At 39.1% G+C, this 20,702-nt stretch overlaps 1 protein-coding gene across 16 annotated transcripts in view; it reads left to right on the top strand.

Moving 5' to 3' along the window:
* ATXN2 (ataxin 2) overlaps positions 1-20,702 on the top strand; it is a 51,382-nt gene that overhangs the window by 11,882 nt on the left and 18,798 nt on the right. For 5 of the 16 annotated variants that reach the window (XM_068412224.1, XM_068412223.1, XM_068412222.1 and 2 more), the window contains exons 6-17: positions 5,995-6,119; positions 7,386-7,477; positions 10,180-10,377; positions 10,893-11,071; positions 12,595-12,804; positions 14,892-15,074; positions 16,503-16,691; positions 17,420-17,527; positions 18,198-18,268; positions 18,975-19,282; positions 19,753-19,816; positions 19,932-20,084. In XM_068412224.1, coding sequence (XP_068268325.1) covers positions 5,995-6,119; positions 7,386-7,477; positions 10,180-10,377; positions 10,893-11,071; positions 12,595-12,804; positions 14,892-15,074; positions 16,503-16,691; positions 17,420-17,527; positions 18,198-18,268; positions 18,975-19,282; positions 19,753-19,816; positions 19,932-20,084 — 1,880 coding nt within the window. Of the gene's footprint in view, positions 1-3,917; positions 3,933-5,994; positions 6,120-7,385; positions 7,478-10,179; positions 10,378-10,892; positions 11,072-12,594; positions 12,805-14,891; positions 15,075-16,502; positions 16,692-17,419; positions 17,528-18,197; positions 18,269-18,974; positions 19,283-19,752; positions 19,817-19,931; positions 20,085-20,702 lie in introns of all 16 variants that reach the window. The other 11 variants (XM_068412220.1, XM_068412219.1, XM_068412218.1 and 8 more) reach the window with 8 other exon arrangements.

The following is a 20,702-nucleotide window of genomic DNA, read 5'->3' as shown; positions in this document are numbered from 1 at the left end:
CAAGTTAGTAGACAATTTGGATATATTTGGTTGGAAAGGCAGCTTGCTCTCACTTCTTTAAAAACGTAGTCAAACAAAAGGGCACTTCACAAGCCGTGGGAGAGGCTTACCTGGAGTAGGGTTTGTTGGGGTCTGTGTGTATAGTTTCTCCTACCCTTTGGGAGACTACTAGACTTCTGAGGAGGCCTTGAAATAAACTTAATTTCTGCGAAAGATACTGTTTTGGAAATTTTAGTGCATTCTGGTTTCTTGGTTCAGTATAGGTATCTGCAGTTCTGTGGATGTTTATTCTGGCATTTGTTTCTCTGCTGAGCTGAAGGAGTGTGGGCAAAGGGTGCTTCTGACTCCATGGGTCTCGATCTTCTGCCTTACCCTCAGGCTTGAGTAGCAGAGATCTGAGCTGCATTCTCTGCCTGTCTGACCAAGTCAGATGGAAGAGACTGGAAGAGTACTGGAAAAGAGCAGCAAGTGGGGAGAAAGGGAATGGGATGGATTCTCCTTTCAGAGGAGCAGAAAATACAGTTGTCTCTGAAAGAACCATCTGAAATAGTCTGCCCAAGCACCTTTCATTGCTCATCGTACTGGTGCAGCTTTGGAGCAGTGAGCTGATAATTCATCCTGCAGCTACCTCAGTAGTGCGAGTGCAGGGGAGGTGACGACAGTATAGGCTTGGGGTGGGTGAAACCAGCCCGTTTGGAAGCAGCAGTCTTAGGTTTGCTTGTGCCAAGCATGGCATTGCACCTTTAGACACACCAGTGGAGAAGGCGTGATGCCTGCCCAGACTGTGGAAGTTGGAAGGGTTGGGAGAAAAAACAGTAGGTCTGTGTGGATAGGGATGTTCTTAGTTTGTTTAAAAAATAAATCTGTTCCTGCTTCCTGGGCTCTTACTTGCAACTCTGTCAGTCTGCATAGACCTTTGTGCTCGTGTAGATTCCCATTAGGCTTCAGAAGGAATGAAGAGGAGTCACCTGAGGGTCTCTCACTGTGGAATTAGGGCTTTCTGCAGTACAGGCAGGCTGATGAATGAAACATGCATTGGAAGACTCAAGGTGAAACTGGGTTATATCCATCATCCCCCTTTCAGACTCTTCTGTCTGCATTTGAAGAGGCACAGGCACTGTCTTCTGCATGGGGCAGTGGAAATCAACGGCTAAAAATCCACTCTGATGTGCAAGCTGAAATCCTTGGCTGTACATTAGTGTGTAATGTCTTTCTGCTTCACCTTCCGAGGCAAAGGTGAAGTGCCTGGATCTTGTAGTTGCTCGATTATGGGCTGCATGACTGAAGTAGGAGGGAATATTTCTCCTGTGTTCTACAAACAAGCTCCTCGCAGTGTTTCCTGCAGTCCTCAACACCAATCATTCAACAGTGCTGGTTTGCATATGATTCAAATTTGAGTAAGGCGTCAGAGTTGCCTTTTTGGCTTCTCTTTAAAGACAAGACAATTCAAGATCATAACTACTGTTAAAGTAAAAGGCTGGTGCAATGTTTTTATTGGTTTTTTGGCACTGTTACTGCACTCTGAGAAAAACATTACAAATCCAATGAAAAAAGGCAAAAGAGAATCAGTTATTTAAGTTTTGCCTTGAATTAGCACTGAAAGTGGCATCCTTCCAGAGACAGTGTTGCAAGGGGAATAGCAGTAGGCATATTAGGAACAAAGGAAGGAAATGTTGGCTCTGCAGAGCTGGTGGTAACTGGTTTTAATGTTTCAAATCAGTAGTAAGTGGTTACAAAACAAATGAGAGTTTACTGTTGAAACCTTTAAGATGAAGCCTCAGTTTACTTTGGCCATGCTAAACTTGATCAAATCTTGCAGTGTCCAGCATGAATAGTGCCGACTGGTTTAATAGCATTTGAACTGCAGAGTTGCACTTAATTGCACATTTGTGCTCTTCACCATTAGTAGCTCAAAATATGTTTGCAAAAACAAGCATGTTAAACACTGAAATTAATTAAACCCGGACTCTTAATTGCTCTATTCTGGCAGTTTTTTCTTTAGCTCATTTAATAGCACATCCTTGAAGAATTTGCCCAAGCTGAGTTTTTCTCAGAATGTGTATATTTAATTTGCTGTTGCTTAATGTGAATTTCTGTTACACAGAATTGTCCTTGGGATTTTTTTCCGGTTAGCAGGCTTTAAAACAAGAAGCACGAGGTCTTTGATATCAAACCTCTTTGCTTAGGAGATGTCCCATTAAGCAGGTACAGAGGCAGTGGGGGCTAATTGAGTGTTACAGCTCGGGCTCTTTGTTTGACCAGTTTTCATTTGATCTTTAACTTGGGGTTTAGCATGTAGAAAAGGAATTGATTAAAAATGTGACCCTGGCGAGGTGTCATGTGAATTGCTCATTCAACAGCTCAGAGATAGGAGGCACCAGATCAGGGGGAGGCTGAGCCTGTGCAGTCAGTGTCTTGTCTGTTACTACTCTGCCGGTCAGCACTTGTAGCAGCAGTTCATGTTCTAGCTTCTACTTTACTAATAATCTTAAGGGCAGTATTTTTGTTTTGGAAACAATTATTTGTCAAATTTTATTTTTTACATGTGTTCTCAATTTTGTTGCTCATTAATTTTGCTAAAGTCTTGTTTGACTTGCTGCAGTTTTAATCTCTGGTGTCCCGTGTGTCTGCCTAGCTATTTGTTCCAGGAAAATAGTGATCTGTGCCTTGAGGTGCTGCTCTGCTACATTTAAACTTTGCCTGGATGCTCATGAGACCATAGTGTCTGTCTAGAAGTCTGCCTTTGTAGCTTGAATTTCTCCTTACTGGATTGTCTTTGAATTGTAGAGGTTAAATTGACGTTGCAGTCTCACTTGTGACTTTAATTCTAAAGTAAGAGAGAATGAAGAGCAGTGAAGCTTCCTGTGCCCCATGATGTACTGGATTCTACTGGGAAACTGTTCACATCTTAGATCTGTAGCATTTGTTAGTGGAGTTTTTGTTTTGACATGTTTGGGGTTTTTTTCCCCCCAGTTTATCTGTATCATTATAATTTTTAACAGCAATCTGCTGAATGTTTATGTGGCTTTTTAAATAAGAAAATTAGTGGGTTGAGTAGATGAGTCTTGTTAAGCAAGTATTTTATTCATAGTATCTAAAATGGCACAGTTGTGTATGGAGTTTGTCTGAAGTAATTTAATAGAAATTAAGGAAACACCCATCTAAAATACAGATTACCTCCATCAGGTGCTGTCACCAGTCCTCCTAACTCGTATTTATCTAATCTCATTGGAGAAGAGTTCCCTCTTCCCCCAGTGAAGTAGTGTAGAAGCAAATTTCAGAGTTTCCTGATTGACATAAGCAGCCTCCAACTTGCATTTGGTGTAAAATGTCCAATCTGAGAGGATCAAATATGAAACATTGAATTAATGAAGTTCAGCACAGAAGCAGCACTGGTCTGTCGGGGTTAGGGCAGTGTTGGCTACCAGGTATTGATAAGGCAGATGTAGAGGTTCCAAATACAAGTGCCTTACTTGTACCTCCTCTTAAATGTGCTCTTTTGTTACTACTTAACTGTGGATTGAGGTCGCACTGTGTTACTATGTAGTTTCAGATGACATTTAAACATACCTTCTGTTTTTTATAGTATATTTTAAAAGCTGTTTGTGTGAAGGGAAACTGAGATATGTTTTCTTTCAAGTTGGTATACCTTAGAAATCTGTAGGCTATTTGGAGGGGGATTTTTGTGAAGCAAAATGGGGAAATATTTGGGGCCGTTAACAGGTGGGAACATTCCTGAAGTTTTACTATGGAAATGATCTTTGCAAGGTGGGAGATGTATAATCAGTTTGCATATGTCTGTGAGAGGGACTGAAAGAGTTGAGCTTTGCCTGAATTCAGCGATATAATGTGCAAAAAATCCACCTGTATTTATATCTGATGTCTTCCAATTTTTTCTCTCTCCATATCTGTTGTAGTTCCTTCAGAAACAGGTAACTCTTTTGGCAGTCACTCTATGTCTCTGCATCTTGCCTTCCATAATGCTTTCATAATATGTAACGGAAACTTAATATCTTTGCTCGCACATTTACGGCGCTGTAAAACATGCATGCGTAACCTCACGGAATCATTTAGAGTATCTCGCGGTTAGCTGATGACTTCTGTTCTCACCCTTGATTTTTACCTATCCTGAACAGTTGAAAATGCAACGCTTGGAGTTTTGCATCAGCACATAGGCAGTACAGTGGCACAATGGCTCAGTTTCAGAACAGTTTACAAGCGATCCCAGAACGGGCCTGCTAAAGGAATTGCGTTCAGTGAGGAGCTAAAATATAATCTCAATTAAATGTGTTAACCTCCAGCTGCGTAGGTGCCATCACAGCTCTGGGTGGCAGGCTGTGACACCTCACAAGGGGATGGGTGCAGGTTTTTGCAATTTCACGTGAGCCCTAACAGTGGTGTGCCTTGTTAGGTGTCTTTCATTTGGCTTTCTTTTCTTGTTTTACTAATTCTTTTGTATTTTAAATGGATGTTTAGCTAATAAGCTCTTATTATTCATACATTTTCTATAACATTTTGTTTGTATAAGCTTATTAACAATGCTTAATTGCTTACCCAGAGTTCCTTTGGCCTTTGTGTGTGAGTTGAGCTAGCATTTCATGAGATAGTGCTGGATGTTATTAGACAGACTGAGCCCAGTTCACTTTTATGGCAAATCATACCAGTACATGTGCAGAACTTCACTGTGAAATTGGGTAAAACAGGAATAATAAGCTATGTCAGCAGCCTCTCTCAGTGATTGTTTAAAAGCTGTAACATCAGTGGCCAGCTTCATATGTTGTGAACTCTTTTCCTGATGGCTTTAAAGTTCATTTTTCTTAGTAAGATTTCAGATCTTGCCAAAAGTTAATTTAAGCCCCATTCTTCTATATGTGGCACTGCCTGGTGGTTTGATCTCATGTTTTCTAAAGGTCTGAAATGTTTGCCCCTTATTTTATCAGTAGAATGATAATAGGAAATTCTAGATTGAAGGCTTATTATTTATTTATAATCTTGTAACAAGCTTATTTTATTTTTTAAACTTCCTTCTGTTTAAGTAATTTAAGAATTTGCAGGCAGCTCTGAGATTTAGTTGCTTACAAATATAAAAGCTTGGCTTCCTTGATGAATGGCTTTGTACATTTTTTTACAGCGCTTTAATATTGTAGTATTATTCCTTCTTAAGTCTGACTTGAATGAAACATGAACAGGTGAAAATAAAAGCTCGTGATCTTTATTTTTTTAATATGTGTTTTTATAATTTATGTAAACAACAGCAGACCCTTACTGCTTAGTGCATCTAATGGTATATTTATTTTCATACGTTGTTGAGAACAAGAGGTAGAGAGTTTCTGAATCTTGCTGTGTGATTTGGGTGAGCTGCTTCTTGAACAAGCCCTTGCAGGGAAGAGGACGCCTCCGTTCCTGGCACAGTGAACGGGTGCACCGAGCTAACGGATAGTTGAGTTACACTGCAAAGGGAGTAGAAGTGTGTGCGTGCATGCTGGTGTGTTGAGGAGTTGTGGAAATAGAAGAAACTCAGGTATTTGAAGGGAAACTTGTATTTTGCCCGTTTATTTAGGGAATGGGATTAGGTTGCATTCATGCTTTTTTGATATTTGCATAATATGGTAGAGTGCAGTTGTGTGGGCTGTTTGGAAAAGCATATTGTACAAGTTTGGGGTTTTCTAGAGGAATGGGGATCCTCAGGTAGTCCTTTTTTTTTACAAAAACATACATGTAGTTTGTGTGAAATATTTTGAAGTATCTGAAAGTACTGCTATTCTTCAATATTTTAGAATTTAGTCTGTACTTTTGTAGTTATTCTAAGTATGAAGTAGGCTCCTTTCTAATGTAGTCCTGTTGAGCACAGCAACTACAAGAGGAGGTGAATGATGTTTAATGTGCCTGCAATTCAGCTGTATTTGGCTGTTCCTCAGGTAAACTAGTGTGTACAATGTTTTCCTGTGCTTAATCAAATTGATTTCACCCCCATCCATCCCCACTGCGTTGTAGATGCTTTTACTGATTCAGCCATCAGTGCTAAAGTGAACGGTGAACACAAGGAAAAGGATCTTGAACCGTGGGATGGAGGAGAGACCACCGCTACCGAGGAGCTTGAGGCATTAGAGACAGATGTTGTAAGTAATGCTTTTTTATCATCTCTGTAGAAAATAAGATATTTCTCTGGACATGCCTTGCAACAATTCCTTAATTTTAATCTGGTAATGAACTTTTGATGAAAATTGCTCTCCTGCATTGTATGGGTGTATGTTCAGTCTTTGCTAGCAGCTGCCACAGTACTTTTTTACAATTTGAATAAGAATAGCTGGATTTCAAATGCCACTTTTGGCAAATATTGACAAATGACAGCTGCTGTGGTGAGGGACGTGTTTGACTCACGGACTGGCTGAAAGAGGACCTTTGATTAAGGACTCCAAATTCAGCAATACACTGAAGTGATTTATGTTTAATCAGAGCATTCCTGTCTGACTATCATTGCGTTTGGAAATGATGGCGAAATTGTGCTTAGCTAACCGTCTCTGAGCTCAGATGAAGGAAATTGATGGAAGTCTGACCCATGACTTAATAAGCACAGATACAATCTCAGTAATGATGAATCATTAGATGAAGAGTATGGTCTCAAATGACGTTTCTTTATATATCGTAGCAGTCAGCTTTTACTCAACCATGCGTTCTTTTTAGTAGGGTATTCAAACTGCAATATGTTAAAGAAGATAATATTACTGATTAGAGGAGAATCTAGTCATGTTACTGTGGAGCATATTAACTTTGTCTGAGTAGAACAGTTATCCTGTCAATTTTAGTGTACATATTGTACAGCTGAGACTTATTAAAATGCTTAATACTGTCAGTGCTTTTATGAAACATTCAAAACATTTATCGTTGTGCTTGAGTACTGTAATAGCAATTTCACTGAAGCAGGGAAGTTGTGCAGATCAACAGGGGTCTTCTGCCTGTGGTGTGTGTGGCTCAGATAATTGCATTAGTAGTGCTTTTGAAAACGTCCAGCGCTTGCCACAGCGAGGGACACTTCGAATGTTCAGAAGTGTCAATTTGCACTTTTTGGGAAAGGCATTAATGTGTGTATTTCTTGCTAGCCAGTGATCTTCTAGTACAGGGTGGGCATGGAACTTAAAAAAAACCTCATAAAAACAACACAAATACACAACAAATTAAAAACTGGCTTTTGAAGGTAAAACCTGTGCATCTGATGAACAAAGTTCTCTGAAATAAATTGTGGCTTTAGTAACTTTGTTATCAGGCCAGTGAATTCAAAGGCCCTGTGAAAAAGGGCAAAAAGTTTAACTTCTGCTATCAGCCCTTCATTTTAAGGGAATGTGTTTCCAGTGTCATTTTGAAAAACAAGCATCATTTTCTTCCAGTCTAATGGATGGGATCCCAATGACATGTTTCGTTACAATGAAGAAAATTATGGTGTAGTATCAACTTATGACAGCAGTTTATCTTCTTATACGTAAGTTCCAAAATATTTTGTTATTCGATTTGTGTTTAATGTTCTCCCTGGTTTGACAAACTCTATGTTCTGAAGATCATTTTGCATACTTTCTAAAGTTGTGGAATTGAATAACTGAAAAAGCAATGAATGAATAGTGCTTGAGAAACCTTGCCAGTGTTCTGTGAATAGTTAGATGTAGTAATCATTATATATTCCCTTAAATGGGCACTGTTGATGCCCATTGCAACATTTTCTGAATTTAGGCATGCAATAATGCTTATTTCTTGCAAAAACTGTTATGAATAGGGTGGAAAATACCAAATTGTGAAACTATAATCCATCTTTATGTGGCTGCTATACCTGTAGTTTGTGTTTAACCTAGCAGAACAGTTTGACTAAACCCTAATTTTATTGCAACAGTTGATCTGGTTGATACTGGAATGTTGCTGATATTTAAGGGGAGCTTGTGTGCTGCGGATGACTTCTTTAGCAGACTTGTCCAGATCTCAAGTTTCAGTTACAATATAATAGTAACTTGAATATAGAAGTAGTATAAAGCCTGCTCTGGCTATTTTGGCAGTATGGACCTATTCCCACTAGTGTGCAGCTATAATGTTAACTGCAACTGCGAAACAAATCAGTTGCAGATGTTCAACAGCCATTGTGAAATGGCTTTAATGTTTTCCCACTCTTTTAACCCCCAAAGTATAAACTTTTTTTTTTTGAATGTCCAGGAATTGCAGGGAATATTTTGCTTTTTATGTAGAATTGGAACACTTGTCTAGAGATCTGTGGTTCAACAATTTTATTTTTCCTATTTTGTTAAGATAGACCTGTAACATGGTGATAATCAAAGTGTCTTAATCGGCTTACGTTTGAATCCTGGGGAAGCTGTTCTTTCGTATACTTCACTGCCCTAAGTACTTTTTGTACTTTTGAACTTTAGTCTTCCATCTTTCTGCTTTATGGATATTAATGGAAACAGATTAAAAACATGAAGGTGGCTCTAAATTGCCAGAGACAGATTCCACTGTTTCCTAGTCAAGCAGCTTGCTTTGCAGATCAGTCTGCTAAACTGGGAAACTCTTCTCCAGATTCTCCATGTGATGAGCAGCAGCGTAGCTAAATGCTTGTATGTGCAACTGAAGGATTGTAAAGGATTTATTGTTTGTTTTCTCTTCCTAGAGCTAAGCGTTAGCAGGTATAGTTTGTCGAACTGCACAAAGGTGTAACTTTGTGTTCTAGCAAGCGTACTGTGTTAGTATGTTGATCAGCTTCTCTGATCACTGGGGTTCTAAACAACATCATCTTGCCCATCCCCTTTGTTTCATTTTTAGTGGCCTTTTCCCCATTAGAAAATGTACTACTGCATACATCCCTTTATTTTTTTCAGTCACTTTAAATAAATGAGGATGTATTGGGTGTTCTTCTTTCTTGTCTGTATACTGAATATAGGGTAAGCGAGGCCCATGACTTCAGATTTGTATGCATTGTGTTTGTGCATATCTTATTTGAGCCAAAGCTCTGTGCTGAAGGGTAAGGTTTTTATTTAATATTCTTGCAGTTACCGTTGATAAGGCCAGTAGATGTCCTGGCTGGCCAAAAAATGTGTGTGTGGGGAAAAAACTTGTGATGCAGTAGCCAAGCACTGGCTTGGAATTTGGCAAAGCCACTTGTTTTCCTAGTTCTGCCACCAACACTTGAGTAATCTTGCATATATTATTTCATACTTGGCTTGTATCTCCATCTACTTTCTTTGTTCTTCTTTTTTATGGTATTCCAAATATGAATTAGTGATTATATAATGCCCAGCATAGCATGGTCCAAGCCTCAACTGTGGTCGGTGTTTTTATGTAGTTTACTCTAAAGTAAGGTGAGATGAAACAACTTATGGAAAATCAAATTAGAATCAAAGACAAAGCGCAAAGTTGTTTTATAAAACATGATACTTGAACAAAAGTAAGGTAAAAACCAAGACCATGAGTGGACAGAAGGAAGTGCCAGGAATGATGACGATCTCTAGTTTGCTCTTTCAGTATTTCATTGCCCAGGTATTGAATTCATACTTGGTGGCTCCCCGAAGGGAGCTATATATGCTTTTTGCAATATGGTATTATCTAGTGCAGATACACGGGATGAATGGTTTTGAGGTCCTAGGACATGGCAAATGAGTCATGGGTTTCTGGTCCCGTGCTCTAATGTATTGTATTCATCTTTTCTGCAGTTATTCATAACAGGGAGAGCTGGAATTCTATGGCTGGAATTATCAAAGGATTAAGCACGTAGCTGTCTAATTTCAGTAGGATTGGGGACTCTTGTGTCTGTTGTGAATGTGTAAATAGCTAAAGAAATTCAAATTTGGTCTTTTACGGTAGCTTCCTATCTAAACAACAGACTAAGGCTTTTTATTACTAATGTACTCAACCGTGTTAAAAGTTGGAGCATTTGCACAGCTTTAGGGACTGGGGATTTTGCAAGTCATATGGAAAAACTCTGCACCCTGACCTCAGCTCTCTGGGCAGGTGAATGACACTGAATTTGCACATAATATCAAACCAGTCCAGGAATATTGACATACTAGAAAAGACAGCAAGTTACTGGTTTAACAGCAAGGGTTTTTAACTCTGACTTGGTTAGAATTAACGCTATGTAATTTTTGTAGCTCCTTTGTGCTTTTGAATGCCTTTCAGAGATTCTTTTCCTTTCCATTGTTCTTTTAGGGTGCCATTAGAAAGAGATAATTCAGAAGAGTTTTTAAAACGGGAAGCCAGAGCAACTCAATTAGCAGAGGAAATTGAATCAAGTGCCCAATACAAAGCTCGGGTTGCCTTGGAAAATGATGAAAGAACAGAAGAAGAAAAATATACTGCTGTTCAGAGAAATGCTAATGAACGAGAAGGACATGGTGTGAACACTAGGTACTTGCATACACTATGAACAGTATTTTTATTTAAATAATGTAGGTATTTTGGTATAGTAGCAATTTACTCATTGAAACTGTGCTTTTTCAGCAGGGCTGATTGGGTTAGGAACCTTGTGTAAACAATCATGTGCTGTTTTTGGCACTCCTGCTAACTTGTGCACCTCTGCCTGGTCCTGTATCATCTCTGTAGTGAAAAAGACTTCCCCCTTCTGATGTGTCACTATGGTGAATTTATACCAAATTACAGGACAAGGCAGTGGTTTTGGTATGTCGTGGAGAATTTCAGGCATTAGTACTAAATCATTTAGTGTCTGTGGGCTCATAGAAGGTGGACTGTGTGGTCAGTGTCAAAAGCCAATTCATGAGGTGAACGTTAGGTCAACATCTGATAATATTTTGAATTTTCCTTTAACTTTATTTGAGAAAGAACATATCAGCAGCACTTGATCAGATACTTTTCATTGTCTTTCAGTTCTGTCTGAACACTGATAGAAATTTCCTGTGTTTCAGAGAAAATAAATACATTCCACCTGGACAGAGGAATAGAGATGTCCTGTCCTGGGGAAGTGGAAGACAAAACTCACCAAGGATGGGCCAGTCTGGATCAGGCCCACCAATTTCAAGGTCTGGATCCCATACTTCAGAATTCAGTCCTAACTCTGGAGCCGATCAAAGAGTAGTTAACGGAGGCAAGTATCTGAAGTCAAAACTAATGTGTCTTATAAAATCGAAGTCAATTATCTAATTATGTTGAAACTGTGTATGATGTCATCTTAGGGTATGTATTTCTAAGCTGGGTTAGTTAGAAATTCATCACTTAACACAGAGGTGGTGATTTTGCTTTGGGTTTAACTTACTCAGAATGGAACACGCATTTGACTGCACCGTATGTACCTTTGCGGAGCAGAAATGTCACTTCTTTTCCTTCTCAGACACCTTTGTCTTAGATAATGGTGCAGTCTGTGGTTTTAAAGATTAAAAATTGCTTTATGTGTTCCTACTGCTAGGCTCTGTGTGGAGGAATAGCAATGCTGACACCTAGTGAAAGGGATGTAGCAGCTGAGGAAGCATCACTCTTCCTTTCTGGTGCATGGATCAATTCTGTTTCCCATTAAAAAAGAATAAAGCAACACACTAACTTTATAATGATGTGGGGGAAAAAAATCAATGTTGGGAAAGTAAGAGAAGTGTTAGGGGAAAAGGAATCAAAAGCCTTCTCTCCAGATAGCTATTTGAGTATTTTCTGCTATACACATGGGTAATATTCATAACCAGAGATCACTAGGCACTGTATAGCAGGAATCGGTGTTTCCTAAACCAAACACCATTTTTTGAGATGGATTTCAGCAGTAGCCTGTCCTTGAGGCATTATTTTCATAAGTTAAAAAAGCTATTATGAGAGATTGCTGTGAATAAATGAAAAATGTATAATACTCAAGTGCCTCTATCTGGAGAGGAGGTCTGAGAAGCATCTAAAGGTAAGTGAGACTTCCTTTTCAGAGACAGAGCTAGCTGTGGGAAGGATGTATGACTGAGTCTTGCCCAAACAGTGCTAACCTTGAAATTTGTTCATAGTATTTGTGGTTTCTGTCATCCTGTTACTCTGCTGAATGAACATCATATACCTAAAATATTCAGAATGGCTTGTGAATTCAGTTCCTTTGTTTTGGAAACAACCCTATATCCTAGGTTAAAATACTACCTTAATACTTCAGATAACTGATAAAGGCATAAAAGTCAGGATTCAGACACTGAACACCGCTGTTTTTTGTAAAGATACAGTTCCTAGAATTTATATTACTCATCATTTGGTTTGAAAGTAGCAGTTTGTATAGTCAATAGTACATGTGAACCGCTGTTTGAGAACCTCTGGTAGCTATTTAAGGACCTTGTCAAGAGTGATGCGTGCTGTAGAACATATATATGATAGGCTAACAGATCAAACTTTACTGTCTATTCCTTAGTAGTATTTGTAGATCCTAATTAACCCTTTGGGGAGTTTGTGACATTCAGCTGTTAAATTTGACCCAAAGTGGAGGAAATAACCTTGCAGAGACTATTTTCTTAGTTGCAGAAATAAACTAACCTGTCCCCAAAGGGTTAAACATGAGAAATCATTTTGTCATATTTTACTTTTTTTTTTCTGTTGACCTTTTTCCCCATAATTTTTCTTTAGTTTTTATACTTTCCTTCATATCATTTGTTCTGTCAGGTGTTCCCTGGCCATCGCCTTGCCCATCTCCTTCCTCTCGCCCACCTTCTCGCTACCAGTCAGGTCCCAACTCTCTTCCACCTCGGGCAGCCACCCCTACACGGCCGCCCTCCAGGCCCCCCTCGCGGCCCTCCAGGCCCCCGTCTCACCCCTCTGCTCATGGTTCTCCAGCTCCTGTCTCTACTATGCCTAAACGCATGTCTTCAGAAGGTACAATACCACGATTTGTTCATGTTTTTGTTTGTCTTTGTTTAACTCCTTTGTGAGTTTAATTACAAAATTGTTTTTCCTCTTCATTACTTAACCTATAATTTGTGTTTAACTTTAGTTTATCAGACTATTTCTATTAACCTTTTTATTTGAAGAACTTTACAAAAACAAAATAAAGCTGTGAAATTTCCCAAGTTGGTATGAAATAAACTCAGCTTTGTAAACGCTGCTCAGTGTCTTAACCAACAGCAACATGCAGGACCTGATAACTTTAGAGAGCATTTTTAGGAATATAAATTTATATAAAATATCAACTATTTTAACACAGTTGTTTCACAAAAAGCAGTTTTAAATTTAACTAAATAATCGAATTACCTTCTGTAAAAAAAACAACAATAATAATAATAATTAAAATGGTATATTTAGAGAAGTGCACTGTGGAATGGGATAGGATAAGCTGCTTCAAAGGCAAATCTGTAGAAAACCTTAAATCTGTTTGCACTGAGGCAGAACAGTAAGTCAGCTCCCTGGCAGTCGATAATATGCAGAGAAGGGTTAGCCACGAGTCTTTGGTAACTGTATGCAGAAGTATCCGAACTAAATTTATTTGTCCTCTGAGGGTATGGTGAGGAACACATTTTAAATGTTTATTTTATTTTATTTAAGTGCACTTAAAAACTAGCCTGCACAGCACAGTCTAGCAAGCCTGGAAAAATGCAAACTGGTTATACTAAACTCACTGGAAACCTGCAGTCTCTGCTGTAGCTGGCTCCACTGGAGCCACGGGAGAGAGAGCAGTTGTCCCACCAGTTGAGCCAGTAACACTGTTTGCAGCTTGCCTGATAAATGCTCAGGATGGTCCGTAAGCAGAAGGTGGATGGCAGTGGGCATGTCTGTGCAGCGTGCTGCTGTCAGTTTATCAACGTGAGCTTTTTTATGTGGTCAGATACTGAGAATCCACATGGAAATTCAGTTATTTTTTTATCACTCGCGATTGATTTGTCAGGCACGCAGTGAACTGCTGCTTACTGCAACATTTAATTTCTATTGCTAGAAGAGAATTGCTGGAAAATGTATATTCTTTAAAATACTTGCCTGTGTATAATTTGGATTGAAGCGTACTTTAGATTCATGGTTAGAGGCTGACATTTAAGATTCATGTAACCAGAAGAGGTACTTGATATTTTAGAACCTTACCTGAAACCAGAAAGCCATTACCTGAACTTTTCTCTATTATTGACCTAAATTAAAAATGAACTCTAATCAGCCAGATTGTCTTCCATTCATGCACAGTTTTTCTTTTCAAAGTATCAACATTTGGGTCTGATCTTGTGAAGAAAATGTTTGTTAGGATGTAGAAAGTGTATTGCTGCTTAGGCTTGAGCGTAGCTGTTCTGGGGCAGCTGTATAAGCTGTGCAGAATTACTGTATTCACGTATGACTTTAGCTTCTGGCATTAAACATGCATGACTTGAACCTTGGGATAACAATAACTTGTTTAGTTGCAATTTTGCTGACTTGTAAATGAATTGTGACCTGCTGCAGGCCATTTAGCCTCTGTGCAGAACGCTCTGCTGAAATTCCCCAAGAGCATTGGTCAGCCAGTGGTGACTACTCTGTAAATAAATGTTTGGTATCACTGACCACCTGACAAAAGCAATGGAAATTTCTTTTCTTTTCTGGAAAATGTTTGATAGCCTGGAACTGTGCTTATCCAGAGGGAGCTGGGCCACTAACCTTTTTGGCTTGCCTTGCGGTAAGCAATATTGGATACTTGAATTCAAATATTTTACATCCAGGACTTGCATACCTGTTTCAATTCTGATAAAGCTTCTAAATATCAATGAACGTGAGCTGTATTAGCAAAGTGATGAGTGTGTTGGTAGCCTGGCTGGACCAATGGCTTGGCCTTCTTAGTCTCGTGGATCTCCGGTTCTAGTCGATGTCAGTGTTAATTGCTTGACTGTATTACTGCATTATCGAGAGTGATTAGATTAAATCTGGATTGAAAAACAGATAGTATATTTGGGTACTCATAGTGATGGACATTAAGTACTTATTGTGTGGGGTTGTCTTCTTTTTCTCAGGGCCTCCACGGATGTCTCCTAAGGCACAACGGCACCCTCGAGGTCACAGAGTCTCTACTGGTAGGGGTACAATTTCAAGTGGCTTAGAATTTGTATCTCATAATGCACCAGGGGAAGCATCTACTACTGCAGTGGCACGAGGCAGCCCTTCAGGTGGGACGTGGTCATCAGTTGTCAGTGGGGGTAGGTAAAGCTTGGCTTATTGCAGATGGCTTGCCAGGGGTACTTTAGAGTGTGAATGCTAAGCAGAATACTGCATTTCTAGACAATTCAGGCTCTGAATAAACACTGGTCTGCTAACTTAGCTTGCTTAGGTGAGGTGGGAGAAGGATGTTCCCAGATAGCTTAGTAAAATAGTTGGTGAGTCGGTCCTTGAAGTGCAGTATTGTCTTAGCTGCAGAGAGGTTAAGTCAGGTGCTGTATGAAGAGGAAGGAAGGAAAAATGTGGGAATTATTTGTGGAAAGAAGTAATTTTCAGGAAAGTTATTGAAGGAGACAAGAAGAGTTATATATGTTCCATTGCATCACTGAATCTGGTTAATGGCAGCATAACTGGGTTGTTGTTTACAAATTAAGGAGATGTTTGGATAGAGGAAGGTTGGTGTTAGAAGATGAATTGATGTTCAAGTTAAGTTGGATGTATTTTTCCTTTAAAAATGATGCAGGTTTAAGTGGTCATTCTAAGTACTGTAGTAGCAGATATAGTCAGTGTCTCGTCTTTTCTGAATCAGTTAACATCTTTTTTTAATATTTGACTTCAAATTTAAAGCTCAGTCTTGTGACACAGGCCCTAGTCTTGAGTTTTTGTAGTTGGGACCTTGTTCTAGTGAGTTGTCAGGAGCTGGGCACTTTCTTGAATCGAAGGGCAAGTGAGCGAGAGTTTGGAGTCTGATATTTTTGGCAGTGTAGAATTCTAGAGGAGTGCAGTGGGAATGCATTTTTCAGAAAGAAGGTATACATTAGACCCCCATAGACCTGTTGCCTTGTGGAAAAGATTTAAACTCTTCTGTTCTGGCACTATCTCTGATTCATCTTCCCACCCCTCTAACAAGCCACAGTGGGATGAGCAGGAAGCAGGAGGTACAACACCGTTTAAAGAATATACAGCTTTCCTGGCTGCTTTAACACAGAACAAAAATATACATCAAATGATCTTCTTTCAATAGGATGTGTTGTTTTTTTTCCAGCTGGCAAACCTCCAAAAGAGGACGCTGTAAAATGGATGTGTTTTTTCAGCCCTTTTAAAAAATGTTTTACAGCTGTTTGTGTGGAGACCTGACCACCTTTTCTGTTCTGCCTGAAACTGTGTTAATGTGAGCTGTTGTAGTTGTACTGCTGGGGGGCTGGGGAGCATATTGCAGTTTCATGGTGGGACTACAGGGCAGTTGATATATAGTAGGGGACAATCTGCAGAAAAATCACACTGCTTATCTGAAATGCTGCGTTGTTAAGAACTAGGAGATGTACCTGAAAGGTAAACAGGTTTTCAATTACTATCTAATGTTCCACTAAGTATTTTAAAGCATGTTTTTTAGTCATTTTTAAAATAAGCAAACTGCTGAGCAGATGAGGAAACTTAGCCTATAACTAGTTTTTCCTCTTTGTTTCTAGTTCCGAGATTATCTCCTAAAACACACAGGCCTAGGTCTCCAAGGCAGAGCAGCACTCCCACGGGACCAGCTCTGCCTTCTCCTCAGCCTGGTACTATTCCCACTGAATCTGTTGCCATGCCTGTTCCAGCTGCCTCTCCTACACCTGCCAGCCCTGCATCCAACAGAGCAGTTACCCCTTCCAGCGAAGGTAAGTTGCCCTTGCCAGCTTGCAGATGCTCCCTTTCACTAATCTCTGACAATGAATATGCCTATAGAAGAGCCTCATTTCTAAATGATGGGAAAACTTCTGATGCATTTACTTTTACTGTGTAGTGAGTTTGCCTTTTCTCATGATGCTAGCTTTAAACTAAGGTTGGAGAGAGGCTTTTTTGATAAATCTATATGCTTAATTTCTTCTGCCCTTTAAGGAGTATGGGCTTATAGTGTTTATAAGTGGGCTTTATAAGTGTTTGACTTAATTGAAGATTTTTTTCAAACTTGAGTTCCTGAATGTTTTCAAATTCAAAGAAAAATAGGCCACTGGTTTGAAAGGAAGAGGGAAAAAAACCCAGAACGTTCAAGAGCACAGACAAATGTCTAAGAACTCTCAGGTCTTTGTAGCATTCTGTATGAAGAGCTTGGACTATTGAAAATAATTTGCTCTTAGTTTACAGTTTTTTCAGTGTAGTTAAGGTTCTGTGTATGATGAGAGGGATGTGTTTGACTGGGACTTTCTCATTTGGCTTACAGACAGTTGGGTGGGGAAGGGGGGAGGATAACCCTCCAGGCCCTAACTAGGTGGCAGAAAATGTGTAACTTAGGGTTTTTCTTTTGTAAGCTAAACATGATTAAATCTCTCTCCTGTTTCTATCTTGCCACCTCTCTTTGGTCAGTTTGAGTTGTGTATGAGAGAATAACTGGCAATTTCTCTTCTAGCTAAAGATACTAGGCTTCAGGACCAGAGGCAAACTTCTGCAACTGGAAACAAGGAGAATATAAAGCCAAGTGAGACTTCTCCTAGTTTTCCTAAACCTGAAAACAAAGGTTTGTATCAAAAGCCTTCGTATATACCTGAGCAATGTAGGAATTCCAGCACTAAACCTTGCTGTACTGACTGCTTTAGTTAGCCTTTTAAGGAGGACTTGGAGGCACTCTGGCTTGGGTGTTCTACAGCAAAAATTTGGTCATGCAGTTGTGAAGTGGCAGGCCTACAATTTTAAATGTTCTTGACTCATTTCGTCAGCAGAACGTGTAGAGATGCTCGTGTGGATGGTGGGATTTCTTTACACTTGTTTTTTTTCTTTTTTTCATCTCTCTTCCCTTCCCCACCCCCTTCTTTTTTTCTCTGCTCACAAAGCTATTTTTTAGCTCTCTTTGGACTGAACGAGTGTTTCTACTTAGAGCTGTGCTCACAATAGTTCTGAGCATTGTGGTCAGCGTAGTTTTTTGTAACTGTACTTCTTCGTATTATGCCTTAAATTTGACTTTTTCATTGCTTTTTCATTCAGTTCTCAAAAAAAAATCTTTTCGTGTTGTTGAACTTAGAATCGTAGAACCATTCAGGTTGGGAAAGACCCTACAGATGAAGTGATATCACTGTATTTCATTTTTAGATATGCAAGCATTACCTTTTTGCAAACTTAGTAGTGTAGGGGTTGTGTATAAAACTTGTGTATTAGAAATTCTTGGACAATGTTGGTATTGTATTTGGCAGGTGTATCTCCCATTGTTTCAGAACACAGAAAACAGATTGATGATTTAAAGAAATTTAAGAATGACTTTAGGGTAAGTTTCTCTATATGTTAACTTAAAGGTATAGTTCTCATGTGCATCCAGGTTATTTTGATGAATTGAATACTCTGCATGTGTTAACAGGAGAACACGTCCTTACTACTCCTGCTTAATTTATGGAAATATCTATAAGAATTCATGCTAGATATTATAAAATCAATGCTGACTCTTGCTAGTACAATTGCCTAATACATGTAAATGTGCCTATTGACTGTACACTGAAAATAGTACTTGAAACCTCTTTGATCGTTAGGTACAAATAATTATCACATTTACGCTCCATATGGAAGAGCTGTTTCAAAATGAAAGGGTTTTGCTGAGGAAAATGGAAGATGAATTCATATTACTTATTTCCTGGTTATAATGTTTATTAAATCAGGTTAGCTTTTCGAGTGTGACTGTTAAATCACACAGAGGAGTGAGTCCAGAGGGTTGTCTTAAGCTTTCCTGTCACTTCCTAATCAACGTGTATGTCAGTTGAGTCTCTGAATAGCTTCTTCCACAGTGTAGGCTTAAAACATTGTCAATGTTCATAGATTTCTTTCCTAGTAGAAATAAAAATGCATGTTTTAAAAGGTCCTTTCCAGATGGCTGAGGCCTATGGGACTGTATTTTACTCTCTGTACGTGATAGCATTAGATTGTCTCTCCCTAGTTCTGTGTATCAATTTACTGAATATATTCCTTGGGTTTTTTTTCAGTTACAGTCGAGTTCCTCTTCAGATGCAGTGGATCAGCTGCTAAACAAAACCCGAGAAGGTGAAAAATCAAGAGATGTAGTTAAAGAAAAGACAGAATCAACCTCTAAAGAATCTATCATAGAAACTGGCAGTAATACTAACTCTAACGGTGGCAGTAGCAAACCTAATAGTCCAAGTATTTCTCCTTCAATAAGTAATAGTTCTGAGCAAAAGCGAGGGCCTGAGGTAACTTCACAAGGTGTACAGACATCTGGGCCTGGAAGTAAACAAGATAAAGAGGATAAAGAGGAGAAGAAAGATACTTCAGAGTGAGTAATTATGCCTTTTAGAATAAGCACATCTGTTATTAGCATTTAGCCATTTGTAGAAAAAGCTGTTGTGAATGTGTAATATCTTACTGTTTACATGGCAAAACAAGTTCTCTGTGTTACACAGAGGAAACAGCAGATGAAAGTCATCTAATGAGTCAGAGGCAGAGCTGCCTGTAGAACTCTGGTCCTGTTGATGCCTAATCCATATCTAAATGCTTATTTAAATGTTTTCCTGGCTCATGTGAGCTGTAGTATCAACAGCAGGATAACTTTTTTATGGATAAGTATAATAAGAGTATGGACAGTAAGAGTGGCTTTTTGCATGCCATGTGTTGTTTGAGTTCTCAAAAATCTGACTCACAGATGGAAATGAGGTATTTTATCTCTTTATTTTTTTGTTAGGGAGTTCTGCTGTTATGCTTGTAAAAAAATAATGCTGAACGTGATTTTTTGTTCTTTATGTTTAGGCAAGTCAGAAAATCAACACTTAATCCTAATGCTAAAGAGTTCAACCCTCGATCTTTTGCTCAAGTAAGTTATTTGATACTGTTTAACATTGCCTTTGAGTAGATGTTTATAAGCAAACCTTTTACTTGGAGGATAATCAAGCTAACCTTGCATATGCATTGCTGAACTCTGTTTGTAGCCGAAACCTTCTACTACACCAACCTCCCCTCGTCCGCAAGCTCAACCTAGCCCCTCCATGGTGGGTCATCAGCAGCCAACCCCCGTGTACACTCAGCCTGTTTGTTTTGCACCAAATATGATGTACCCGGTTCCAGTGAGTCCAGGCGTGCAGGTAAGTGCAGCGTATGCTGCAAACTTGTTAATGCTTCAGATGATTGTCCACCAGTTGAGGAGACTTAGGAGATGTGAGTTGAAGCAGTGAAATGGTACAGCTTGTGTTACTCTTGTAAATATGGGCACAATTACATTATTGTTAAGGTTTAGCTATGTAAATACTCTCTCTTCCCAGTGGTCCCTCAACCTAGATGTTCTAATAGTCTCAAACACTTGTAAATTCCAGCAGCTGTTACATTTATTGTTAATCTGTGCAGACGTCCTCCCCTGTCCTCCAAGCACAGTCTTACTCTGTCAAGTTTTTAGCAACTGTTTCTTCATCCTTAGCTTCCAGCTGTGTCCTACTAGTTTGTAGTAGTTGTAGGGGTTACTAGAATTTCAAATCTAACTGTTACAAAACTGTCTGATTTAGTACATTGCTTGAAGTAGCAGTAGTAGCGTTACTTGACTGGTTGTTGCAAACCATATGGTCTTAGTTGTTTGTACATGGTGGTCCAAGAAAATGTCATAGGTTAGGCAGAGTTCACTAAACTGTGTAACAGAGTAAAACACATCAAAGCTGAGTAGGGCCCACATCCAGATGCACACTCACTTTTTAAAGGAATATCATAGCTTC

The sequence above is a fragment of the Nyctibius grandis genome, chromosome 14 (assembly GCF_013368605.1).
Source record: "Nyctibius grandis isolate bNycGra1 chromosome 14, bNycGra1.pri, whole genome shotgun sequence".
Lineage (NCBI taxonomy): Eukaryota > Metazoa > Chordata > Aves > Nyctibiiformes > Nyctibiidae > Nyctibius > Nyctibius grandis.
This window is presented reverse-complemented; position numbering and strand designations above follow the sequence as displayed.